The 13,374-nt window shown below is 38.6% G+C and overlaps 1 protein-coding gene across 2 annotated transcripts in view; it reads right to left on the bottom strand.

Moving 5' to 3' along the window:
* Window positions 1–1,014: 1,014 nt before the first annotated feature.
* The window catches only part of fam189a1 (family with sequence similarity 189 member A1), an 82,101-nt gene continuing 69,741 nt past the window's right edge, over window positions 1,015–13,374 (bottom strand). For both annotated transcript variants that reach the window (XM_067496343.1, XM_067496344.1), the window contains exons 5-12: window positions 10,297–10,404; window positions 8,254–8,414; window positions 6,531–6,666; window positions 5,350–5,428; window positions 4,466–5,248; window positions 4,071–4,136; window positions 2,858–3,180; window positions 1,015–2,007 (exon numbers count right to left, since the gene is read on the bottom strand). In XM_067496343.1, coding sequence (XP_067352444.1) covers window positions 1,804–2,007; window positions 2,858–3,180; window positions 4,071–4,136; window positions 4,466–5,248; window positions 5,350–5,428; window positions 6,531–6,666; window positions 8,254–8,414; window positions 10,297–10,404 — 1,860 coding nt within the window. In that variant the 3' untranslated portion in view covers window positions 1,015–1,803. The remainder of the gene's footprint in view (window positions 2,008–2,857; window positions 3,181–4,070; window positions 4,137–4,465; window positions 5,249–5,349; window positions 5,429–6,530; window positions 6,667–8,253; window positions 8,415–10,296; window positions 10,405–13,374) is intronic.

A 13,374-nucleotide genomic window follows, 5' to 3' on the forward strand; every position in this document is an offset into this window, starting at 1 on the left:
TATCACTTCGAATTACTTTACTCAAGTGAAGACCTATGCGTTTGTGCTTCATTTGCCTAAAGGTTAAATACATAAAATAAATGTGCAAAATATAGTTTATAGGCATAAAAAAAGAGGATAAAAAATAAACACTTCTGATTCTGCTGATAACATCACTGACACGAAATAATTGTAACGTTTCATCAAACTGTAACTTTCATTAACGTTACATCAAACTGTAACGTTACTGCAAAAGCCCACAGTACTAGAATATGCACTTGGTTCATTATTGCTTGTTCACGGGGGCTTTGCTTTGGGTTTTTTTGGAGCATAAAAACTGTTTTTTAGATTCTAGCTTCACTTGCATCTAGATGACAGGAAAACGTCAGCCACACGGTGCCTGCACAACGACTTGGATGTCAGGAGTAATGCTGAACGAGTAATTGCGTCGTCCTGCTGCACAAAGACCGGAAGCCCCGTGGCTCACTGAAAGAGCACTTTACAGTTATAATGCAATAAGGGTCCGGACTGGATTAATTCCCTGTAATTTAAATAATAAACTCAATATGTCTTAAAAAAAGTCTATAAATGCAATAGTATGTTAAAAGCGGTTGCACTCCAATGATCAAAGCTAAAATGAGTTTGTGTTAGGGTCTATAATCCAGCTGTAAACTTAAGCCTGTCTGCAATGCCATTTAAATATGACTAACAATTTGATTTGTGACTTGATTTAATTATTACTGTCATCAGCCTAGAGGTGCTCTAGGTGACTAACAAGTTCTAAATTCAACATATATTCAACTAGTACAGTAAATCAAAGAAGGACTGGGTTCATCATCCTTTTGAAGTAGCTGTAAATCTACATAATCATTTACATATTGTGATTGGTATTCATCTTAATACTTGGTTTGACTCAATCAACCTCTCCAGGTTAATTTCTCCAGTGTCTGTAAATTCAAGATGGTCAAGAAAACAGTTATCTCACAATAAAAGAAACATCACAGGGTATTAAAAAAAAAAGTCAGATTCAGAAAACAAGTATTATATTCGCTTGTATTTATGACAAAGGTGCACTGTCCAGTTTGTTATTTTGACCATCTCTGGTTAAGATGACCAGGTGATCAATAGGCCCGCATGCTGACATAGGGGATCCCTGAACATTCACCAAAAGAAGGCACAAACCACCACATACAAATGCATATTTTATTTAACACTGATAAGAATTGTAACACAATGAGGTAAGTTAAATAATCCACATCTGTGACGTTCTTGAACCAGTGGCACCACAAAATATTCACCACCCTATAAGTAACAGTTCCACAAAATTTGCAAACAATGGCTAGTAAAATGCCCAGTCAGTTCAGTTCATTGTTTAATGCAAACACATTTCTCAGTTTCTCATTAGGGCAGGACAAACAGTTAAAACACAATGACTTTTGTGTTTCAGTACCAGATCCAAATTCACCACTTCGGTTTTTCATTGTTTTTTAACAGATGAAACCTAGTATAAAAGACCCCCTGAGGGAGAAACATTCTTTGCTCTTCTGATGAGAAAGAAGCCACTACAGACAATGGCAGGCTCAGTCTGAGTTTGCTACCATTTCTGCTGATGACTTGGCACAGGCTCACAGGGCACTAGTAGATAGAGTATGAGAGGATATCAGTTTGCTTGTATTGCAGTCACACAGGGCACATAGATGCCCTCTCAGTGCCTCAAAAGTTATTAATTAACCTACAGACATCAGCTGCACAGTACTGTGTGTTTACAGCACCTTCACCTGTAATGCCCCAGAGTTTTGAGCCAAGTCCTTGTTAGGAGAGCGGTCAGAGAATAGTTTCTCTGTACTCAAGGCTTTGCTCAGATGCAGGGGAATCTAATGGGTTTGTGGATGTGCTGGTTGTTTGTGGGAGATGATTGGGACGGCGCATGGAAGGGGATGGGGATGAACTCAAAGCACCGCAGCTCTGGAGGTGCAGATCCTCATGGCCACGCTTCCTGGGACTGCCTATGATACGCTGGGTCATAACCTGGGAAGCACAAAATTGCAAAGGATCAAAGAGACATTGCCAGTTTTCCATGTCTAAATCAATGCAGCACCCCACAAACATTAACATTGATGAAAATACATTTTAATTGAAAGCATTTTTTCAGTGCCACACATCAGTGTAGAATGAGGCAATCATTCACTATAAATTGTCGCGAAGTGTATAAAGTGTCGCCCCAGCAGAACGTGTTCTACACATTTATTTGGCATGAGTTTTCACGCCAGATGCCCTTCTTGCCGCAACACTCCCATTTTTGTCCGGGCCCGGGACCGGCACCAAGGTTGCCCCATACCTGGTGGGGTGGGATTCAAACCTGCTGCCTTCTGCATCCCAATTCAATGCTCTACCACTGAGTCACCAGGCCCCCATACAATAAATACACAGCCTTGATCCTATTTTTATTAGAAATTGCTATCATGGTGTAATTACTTTCCATAAAACTAAGTGGCTATGCTTTAAAAAGAATAACAAAATACTGACACGTTAGTAGTTATTAAAAGCTATAATTGCAATAATTGTGTAACATGCAGGTTAACATAATACCGTAGACATGTCAATTAGCTCAAACTGCAACATGACTAGATTACAATCATGTTTGACAATGTCAGCATGACCTTGAGTGAGAAGGAGAGATCCTTAAAAAATTGTAGAAAATAAACCTTGTTGAATAAAGTGGGCTATTGTTTTAGGTGCAACAATTAACCCAAACTTTACACTTTTGCTCCACTTGTATCAGACACTCAAAACTAGCAAAGGTGTCTCCATTTTAGTTATCCATCTGTTTCCTTTCTGATTTTTGATTTGCACTGAGCTATTATACACTGTCTAATACCTGATCTATGACACTGGCACTAAAGATGGCCTCCTCCATGTGTTTCTCATCCGACTTGATGACACATTTGATGTTGTTGACAACCTGCTGAACCTCAGGCGGAAGACTGCAGCTCGAATGCTCCAGGAACTTCGCGACCAATATTTTGGTGTCTTTGTACATCTTAAGGTCAGCCAGGGAGTGTGGACGTTCATGGGAGGAGTGTGTCTGCAGGGCTCTGGGTTTAAGGTGGATGTCAACCTTCCTGTCTTCTTTCTGCTGCTTCCTGGCACATGTATGACTGGGTTTAGAACCAACTACCTCTGATGAAATGTCTCTTGGCTCTAAAGATAAAATAAAGAGGAAATGTAAGAAAATAAAAAAGGCTAATGTGAGTGGTTTTAGTTGACTGAAGAAAATAAATGCAGGGTTTTTTGTTTGCCACACATGTATCATCATCAATCCGGTGTAAAAGCTCAACTTAAGCTAAGAAAAACAGCCCTGTTTTCAGACCCAATACAGCCCCTGTGGGTTTTGTAAATGCTTATTTACTGTAGGTTTCAAAAATATGAGAATGTAATTTAACACACTAATAATAACACATCTGTATCCTATGTGTTATGGAATAATCTGTTCTCTTCTGAAATGACTGACCATCTAATATATGCATGTTTATCCATGAATCACCCACTAAATGTTCTGCTTCAACGACAATTTGTATTAAAACAGTCCTCTTCATCATGCTGTTCACGTTTTGACATTATGAGACCAAGACGAGACCTAACACCTGACAAGTTATCGAAACATTGACATTTTCTGTTGTGGTATACCCATAACATTTTGTTTCAATTGATTAAGATGAAGAAATTACCATTTCATTCTTCTACTTAAATGCCCTACTTTCATGATATAATATCACTGTTGCATGAACGTTTTATATACATTTCTTTTTACATAAATTACTTTTTGTGAGCAGTTGCGTACAGTGAATATGTCTATATATATATATATATATATATATATATATATATATATATATATATATATATATATATATATATATATATATATATATATATATATATATATATATATATATATATATATATATATATATATATATATATACCTTGAAAACAAATAATATTTGTCTGAGTAAAGTGAGTGCTGTTTAGCAGGGGTGTCTGATTTCTTCAGCATCATATGAATTCATATTCCATGTGTGTTTTTATACCTTGCTCTGGTGATGTATAAGCAAAGCCAGCAGTTGGGTTATTGACAGAGGCACAACCATTTTCTCCTGTAGATGGAGACAAAAACTTAATGTGGACCAAGACGGCAGCATTAGCAGTATGTTGGTAAAATTATTGCTTATAGGAATGAAAGGCTGTAGGTGTGATATCATTCATTCATTCATCCAGACAGGAGCTGTTAATACTTGGAATACTTGCAAACCTTTAACGTTAGGATTTTTTGTCCTGAGTATTACATAATAAAATACATTACTACTTTTGTAATTACTCAGTTGAGTGAAGCTGAAAAAGATGGTTTAACTCTTAAAGATTTAGATGGTGTATTTACACAGTATAGAACAGTACAGGACTTCTGTAACATTCTTGCCACACTTACGTCGTGTTGTAGAGGAGCAGGATATAGGGTCACTGGTGGAGCGGACAATTCGTGCAAGCTTGTGGTACCTCCTGGCTGCTCTGAGCACCCGGGGCCTCTCTGAAGGTGAAGAACCACTTTGGGCTGAGGTAGAGGGGGGTTGTGATGTGGAGGAGGGGGACCAAACACTGAAACATAGCCTGGGGCCACGTGGCCTGCTAGGAGGGGAAGGAGAAGGAGAAGGAGCCAAAGGACTGATGGCTGAAGTTCCGCCAGAGGATGCCACAGAGGTGGGGGAACAGGGCTGAGGTGGTGGGGGGACACTGACAGGGAGCGTGAGCTTGCGGCTCATCATTCGTGCTTTAATGAGGGAGTGTGTCAGCACTTTTGGTGGCTCCTCTGGTAATTGTTTGGCTGAGGCAAGCTCATCACATATGTGCATTGAAGCCCGAAGTTCCTCACAAGGATGTGTGTTGTCTGTGGCATCTTCCTGGTCTAAATTACTAAAGTTTTCTGAGGACCAATCCGGGGAGCGTTCCAGAGACTCCTGGGTGTGTGAAGACTCACTGTATCCAGTGTCACTGGGTCGAGCATCAGTGTTAGGCAGGCCACGATGGCAACGTGAGGAATCACGCATACAAAGCTCCAGGCTGGTGCAGCTCCCGTTGTTGGGGGCAGTGTGGAGCGTACCAAATGGAGAGGAGTCAGAGCCTTGAACTTCTAGGGAGCACAAGTCCTCTGAGGAGCAAGTCTGGTCTGGATCAGCCACTTCTGACACCATTAGTGAGGCACTGTCTACCGAAGCTGAAAATGGGGGGGGGGGGGGGGGGGGGGGGTATCATCAGTATCAGTATTAGTAGATGAGGACAATCCACAATTTTCTTAATTGTTCCATCTGTCTTTACCCTGGGTGCTCAGTCCTGCAGTAGTGTTTCTCTCACACAGACTAGACTCAGTGGCCTGTTGCTCTATGCTGGTGGTGACCTGTAAAGAGGAGATTATTAGTGGAAATGGAGAACAGCAGTGTTTGAAAAAATCTTGGCTGCATAAATAAGATGGAGAGTTTTAGTTCATAGTTGATTTTGTGTATATAGTGAATGTATTGCACAATGACTGCTGCGTAGCACTAAAGCTTCAGTACCACTGATTGGACTGCAGAGGGCTCAGTGAGACCACAACTTAGGGACTTAATAGTTCCCAGTTTAAAGGACAGTTGTATTGGTAGAAAAAGCTACCACAGGGTGAGGAGTTAAAGCTGTAGAATTATCGATGTACTCTACAACGTGTGTGACACATATAGATCCATATAACTTGTTTCTTCTGCTCCTTGTCTCCTCTTCTCCCACACAAACACTTAATGATTGTCTGCCCTCATTAGTTGTTTACAGAAACAGATGCCAATCTAATTTAGATGAGAAAACTGTCAGCTGACTCCTTTTTGAAGGACAGGTTTCTAAATACAAAGAGAATACATTTAACATGTATCTTGTAAATACAGGATTACAGGAAGTCCAAATGATGAGAATATAAATTAAAAGTTGAAAGGTATTTCACTGCCTAATAGATTGTTGTTTTAAGCTTTAACACTGGGGGAAAAAAAACAGCTCAACAAAACAAGCTGAGGAAGAGACCACCTAAGTAAATCTGAAAGAGCTACAGCAGGTAATACGCAGGTTAAACTTGATCTAATTTGTTAAACTACAGATCCAGACACTAAATGTAATTTTGTCCCCACAAAGATGAAATCAATATATAGTAGCTTACGATCTTTGGACATAGGTTGAAACAAGTGAACCAGAAATTTAAAAGCAGAAAATCTAACAAATCACAAGGGTTGTCAATTTCACTGTATACACAGACCTGTTCCTGTATCGGGTTAACCTTGAACTCAGCATACTTTTTTAAACACTGTCTCATTAAAATTGACATAATTTCAACCATAGAGCCAAGTGACTATATTTTTGCAAGAGATTTACATTTAGATTGTCAGCTGATTCATTTCTAAATTTTATAGACCCTGATGCTCAGTTTCACTTAGAGGCAGTGTTGTAGCTCCTTTTACGACAGAGTTGGTGTTTTTGCTTACCTGGCTGGCAGGAGTCTGCCCCACCACAGACTCATACGGAGGGGGCAGGTCAGTGGGGTACATGGTTCCTGGACTGTTGATGGGCACTCCATAGATGGCACTAAAGGGAGAATGAGGAAAGTCCAAGTGCAGACCTCTGCCAGGGAAATAATAACAGATTTTCAGCCACTAACAACGAAACAATAAAAAAACAAATAAACACTCCTAAAAATCCAAATAATTTTTTTTAATAACTGGATTACAAAGTGCTGAGCGGGCATTAAATGCCACACAAACAACTTGTCTACTGTCTTTTCAAAACATTAAACAAGAGAGGAAAAAATATCCACTTGTCCTCAGGACTCTGCTACTATATTATTCTACGTGCACCATGGTTTCATATGGTGCCAATTAAGAATAAGCAGCCATGCGTGCAGTCACATCTTTTAATTAGAACCTCATTCCCCTCTAAAATGGCAGATCATGAAACACAACCTGATAGTTTCCACCAATCATCCGAGGCATGATGATGTCATGACACATCCATGGCCCTGGGCAGGGACACCATAAATGCTTCCTCTGGCTTGTTTTTATATTTATGGCATAATTGACAAACAGATGTGGCTTGCTGCCAAATGGCTACATCAGTAGCACTGTCTCTGGTAAGACTGAAAAAATGAAGGGGGGAGAAAGGCGGAACCAATCTCACTGAGAATCACGGGTGTCACAGCGGTTTAATGGAGGGAAGGCCATGGATCTTAAAGCCACATGTGATGGTCACAAAGAAATAGTAAACAAGCAAACTGTATGTCATTGCTGGTCAATATGATGCAAATATTGTTTTTGACATGTGTATAGTCACTAATAAAACAGCAGGTTTTTAACCTGGCAAATCTGACACTGTGCCAAACCAACAAGAAAACTCCCTTAAACAAAGCAGCCTGTTTCTTTGCTTTGGTGTATCTCGTCTTGTGTGCATTGCACCTGTATCTTTCCTTAAGTGCCTGAGTTCTCATTTTCTAATATTTTTTAAAAACAGAAATCTTTGCTGCTCATTCTTTACATTATAACAGATAATGTCACACATACATACATGTCCAGTATCTTAACACGGGTATTTATGAAGGGGCAGGTTAGATGTTGCAGGAAACTACAATGAATAATCTTAAAAACAATACTTTGTGCTGCTGTGGCTCAGAGCCAGGTGCAGTATCCTGAACTAATGAATACTCGCAACAACCACTGGATTTCAGGTTTAAATACATATTGGAAAATATTTTGAAATAAGGCTCTTTCGGAATGTTGCTATTTTTAGGGGGACCTGGTGGCTCAGTGGTAAAGCATTAGGTTGGGTTGCAGAAGACAGCTAGTTCAAATCTCTCCCCACCCGGTGTGGCCCTGCCCAGCCACCAAGGGCCAAGACGTGTTAATTTCTTAATTTCCTTCATGATGGACAATACAGCTGGATAGTATTGTTCTGGATCTAATTGTCACTGAAAGGTTTGACAATCCGCTAAAATCTTCTGAAGTATTTGAAGCCAGGAGGCAGTTAAACACTTTTAAGAGGGTATTGATTTGAAAGCAAACTATCATGTTTAAAAAAAATGTTGCAAGTGTTGGGCTATATGTATTTAGCAAATTAATAACAATTGCTGAAAGTGTCCACACGTCTCAGAAAAAACAGTGAAATCAACAATTGGGGAGCAATAAACACTTTGCTGATAAGTTATATTTTGCCTCTCACCTCTGTCCGTCCATTGAGGGGGTGCAGGTGTACTCTGGGGGGTAGTATGGTGGAGGGGGAATTGGAGGAATAAACTCATCAAAGTCCAGTGTTTGGTGGAGGATGGTTCCATGGGGGGTCATACAGTCAGCATTTAGTGCTCGTGCTCTGTGGGGCATAAACTGGAAAAGTATAAAGAGAAGCTTTATTTAGCTTTAGGTTGTTATTACAGATGGTATTACGTCCTTAATTGCTTATTTATTCTTTTAAAACAGAATTTATCCTGGGACAAATAACTAAGTAAATCTGACATTTTAATAGCGCATCCCTGCTATTTCGAACAATTTTTTAGTGTAAAAATTCACATCTGTGCAGTTATAGTCACTGAACAGGCTGAACAGCAGGGCAAAAGCCTTGCTCAGGGGCACGTCCAACAGTTTTTAAAGCATCGCACATTCACTCTGCTCACTTAGGCTTTTCTAAGTGGGACAGCTTGCCATTGCTGCCATTGACTTGGCTAAATTTACTGAGCTAAATAAAAAGGTTAACACCTCTTGTGGTAAATGGGAAATGAGGCCACTCTTTGAAACTCAGTTGAAGATAAGAGACAGAGCTTTTGTCTCTTACCTCTCTCTCTGAATCAATAGTTGGATGCCACCATGTTCAATTGCTTCCATTTATAGAGATTTCCCTGCTGATGTGCATGCTGGCTTCTGTGTTCACTTTTCTTAGATACTGTAATTTTCTACTTTCATGTAGTTATCTAGTGCCTGCATGGCATGTGCAATGGTATACATACACTTTGTTTAATATAAAACAATATGAAAATGACACTGGTTATTATTATCAGTAGTAGTAGTAGTAGTAATAGTAGTAGTACAAAAAATGATTATATAAACTCACCAAATATGATGACGTGAGAATCATCTGTCTGCAAATAAACTATGTTATGCACTGGACCAGGAACTGCTACAAATAAAGCCTTTTGTCAAAATTAAAATTACTTTTGATTCAATTTGGAATTGCTGAGTAATCAACCATTACTATATGAATAGTACTGAGAGGACTGCATATTTAACACTGAAAAAAAAAAAACAGCTGAAACAAATATATAATTTATCTTTGCCCTTTAGTAAGAAATTATACTCTATAAAAGTATGCTAATGGCTTTGTCCTCTTTTATGAACCCTTTTCCCAGAAACCAAACAAGCTAATATAGGTTTATCCTGATTCCCAAGATTACAGAACATTACAAAGTAAATTAACAAATGAATTATAACTACTTGTGATATTTTGTTTTATAATTACACAATGCGTTACAGATTTTGTTTAGGTTGAACTTCGGATGCTAAGTGATATGTAAATGCACGAAGACAAAACTAATACTTGAGTAAAAAAATACATCTCAGTTCAAGAGAGATTATTTTTAGGGCTACTATATACTGTGGCTGAGGCAGCTGTCTCTTCAACCTCCTGTTAAACCAAACTACGCATCCAGCCCCAAGCACAAGCTTTAATATCCAGATTATTTCAGTATACAAACATTTTAGAATGTAGTTCATGAAATCTGTAAAAGGTTTTTGCATCAAATGTTATTGCACAGCTATTTTATAGTTAATATCATGTTGGCAGTGTTGATTAACCTTTCCAGGTGTTGTTGTTTTTAGAGGCATGAAATAACTATTGCTGAAACATAAATGGAGCTTGGCCATGCTAATTTCCTCCATGGCCGCTTTTGGTAACAGTTTAATTGTTCCACATGAACTCACAATACAGATTATTTCTATGTGTATGTAGCTGCAAGGAAAAGAATCCATTGAGATGTTTTTTTTTTTGTTTTGTTTTTGGTTAGTTAGTTTTTTTAATTGAAAATATTTTTAAGATTTAGGAGGTACGGAGAAATCTCAAACATTACTCTCCACTATCTTAAAGATAAAGGTTGGCACAATCACTCCAGAGTTGTATTTATATAGCCTGATGATAGCAATCTTTAGACTTCAGGATGGTCACCGAAAAGAAAATAAAGTCAGCTATTGTTGTCGTCTGCCCTTCTACAGCACTCACCATCTGCAGCACATCAGTTGAGACCATCTGCATACAACACATGGCAGTGGCTAGAGCACACACAATGGTGGAGATAACATTTAGGGCACATACGCTGAACAGCAGCTCCTAAAGGAACGTGGGAAGAGAAGGAGATTGTTAGATGAGCAGAAAAGCAAAACAAGAAGAGTGTGAAATACAAGACAAAAATGACAAGGGTGTAAGAAAGAAGGCGAAGAGAGGAAAGAAGAAAAAAGGACTTAACATTTGGAAGTTATTAAAGATGAGGAACATGAGAAAAGACAGGCAAATGTGGAACATAAGGTGAAAACACAAAGGATTGAAGGTGACACAAACAGTATCACTAAGATAACCAAGTTTAGAAAAGCACAGCAGTGTGGCACAGCGGTGAGAGGATACTTGTGAAGATACTGTATCTGGTTCAGTAAGGCAACCACACAGCAACAATAAGAGTGTGCGCTGTTCACATGCAAGAAATAAAGGTGTGACATTTGATATTCGTGTGATATTTTCGAAAATAGGAGGGAAAACTCCAAGGTTAAGAATGAGCACATACACATCCACACTCTGGCAATGCAGTGAACAGCATGGGGACAAACCACTACTGAAGCAGTCAGCAAAAATGAATGTGCCTGCTGGTGAAATTCTAGCCTTGCACCCTGAATCAGAGAAAGGACTCGTGACTGCAGCTCCATTATGCTGCTGTTTGCGTCTTTGTCTAAAAGGAAAGAAAATAATTATCTTTAAATTGCTTCATTTTTACCATCATAACCATTACAGGTTTTGTGGGTCCTAACAAATGAACCTTTAATAACTGTATATGAATTAATTTCCTGAAGAAGAGCAGAGTAATACCACCTGCATTGAAATTGCTTCTGGGAATAGAAAGTGCCTGGCACACAGAAATAGAGGAGTGAAGATGATAGCTTGAATTGCTGCTCAAATGAGAGTATTATTTATATATGTACAAAATGGGTCTATATGATCTGTAATTCTCTTAGATGTTCAAATACAATAACAAAATATATACTGGATAAAAAAATATCACTGGATTCATCTGTCATAATAAATTTACTTAGGCTACACAATTATGTGGACTATTATTAAAGATAAAAGGCATGAGGAGGGGGACAGAGAAGGCAGACACTGATAAATGTGTGGCAGAGATTTTGACTTTTTATAATTTTATTATTTTTTTTAGCAATAAGAAAGGAAATTAATAAAAACAAAACAAAAACAGTTTTCATACATCTAAGACACGCATGCTCACTGTACACCTACATAACCGCACAAGAACACAATGATAGCAGCATTCACAGTGCTGGTACACCTTACAAGGGCTGGGGAGAATAAATGATTTTTGGATAATAAATTCAATTTGTAATTGATAGATAAAATAGATAGATAGTTAAAAAGATTCTTGAAATCCAGAGATCAGTCTTTGCATTTGCACCTTTGTATGCGGTGGTTACTTCTTGTATATACGCATCACTGGTGTTTTATCTGAAGTGAGTCATTAAAAATGAATCTGAACTTTGTGAATTAAAATCAAACTGGGAGGAGATCCCTTCTGACATCCAGCCTATACAAATAACATCTATACTCAACATGAGAGGCAAAAACTGACAATACTGAACACAGGACAATTATAAAAAGGATTTTCAGTAACGGCATTGAAACATCACTTTTTTGTGGAAAATGGCTCATGAATGAATCTCCCTAGTTACCACACAAAGTGCTTTCCAGCCCGTTGCACAGCTTATTCATCAGATTCAAGAGGCAAATAATTACCAGTGACATTAAAAACCCACTTGTATAGACTTGTGATAATCTGCAGACAGGACAGTCGCCTCCCCTGCTGAGATCGAGGAGGTAGTGGTTTGTTTTCAAGGTGCAGGTACCGTGACTTTTTAATGGAGGTTCGAGACACATCCCATGATTCACTTCCTTTACCTTTAAAGTGTTTGATGCTAAAAGGATGAAGTTAGCAAATGTTGTGTTCACATTTGCCAGCCAGGAGTAAGCTGTTTTTCAAACATGTTTGATTTCCAGTCACAAATTGCCAAAGATCAAGTCTGTGTGAGCTGAAATTTAAAGCAGGGATGATGCCAGCTGGATACAGTGAGGCTGAAGTTTGGTGGTGCCAACTATAAAATACAACAAATTAATGTTTGTCTTGGAAGCTGACACTTTTGGAACAGGTTTTGTTTTGGATTAAAGTCTGGAGGACTTGTAGATAAAGCACAAGTTTCAAACATAAAAATGAATCAAAACCAGTGATAAAACAGAATTGGTTAAGGGGTGAACTGCTTTTACTTTAGCTTAGTGCAAGCTCCAATATGTTCAGCAGAGTAAAATGGTAAATAAGTGGTAGATATAATATATACAACATGCATTTTGTATTGTATGGTTTTGTGTAAATGCCAAAGGGCAAGAGATGGGAAAGAATATGGGGTGAGAATCCCTGTAAAAAATAATCTAACATAAACAAGTCTCAGGATTCTGCAAATCAATTTTTAGATCAGTGATGTGACAGGAAAACCTTCAGCATATGGGGGAAAAAAATACTACATACTTCATACAAAAGTTGCACATGCTGCCTCGTCTGACCACAGCCTCATAATTGCAGAATGCATCTCGCTGTGGCTATACAGAACTCTTCAATGGCATTTTACACCACTGAAACTATGAAACAAACTACACACATGCATTAACTAGTTGGTGACTTTAAGTCCCTAAAGCATGATAGAGTAGTAAAGGGCAGGATAGACAGGAAGCAGCTGATGTTGCAACTCCAGTATCTGATGCCACTTCTCATAAAATTTTCAAAATACAGAAGTAGTAAGAGGAAACACCTCTCGCCACCTAAAGTCTTCACACTCCATCTCAGATCTCTAGAGCAAGTGTGTGTTTTACATTCAAATATGATCCAAATATTCCTCCATTTCTTGATGACTGGAGCTGGAGAGCTTATGCTTTGAGATGCAGGTGGATCATGACCCTCTTAGATGGACAGGTACTCTAGAGATTAACAGCTTATCCAGTGATGTTCTAATCAAACGTAATACAGGATTAGTT

Source organism: Channa argus, chromosome 2 (assembly GCF_033026475.1).
Source record: "Channa argus isolate prfri chromosome 2, Channa argus male v1.0, whole genome shotgun sequence".
NCBI classification, from domain to species: Eukaryota; Metazoa; Chordata; class Actinopteri; order Anabantiformes; family Channidae; genus Channa; species Channa argus.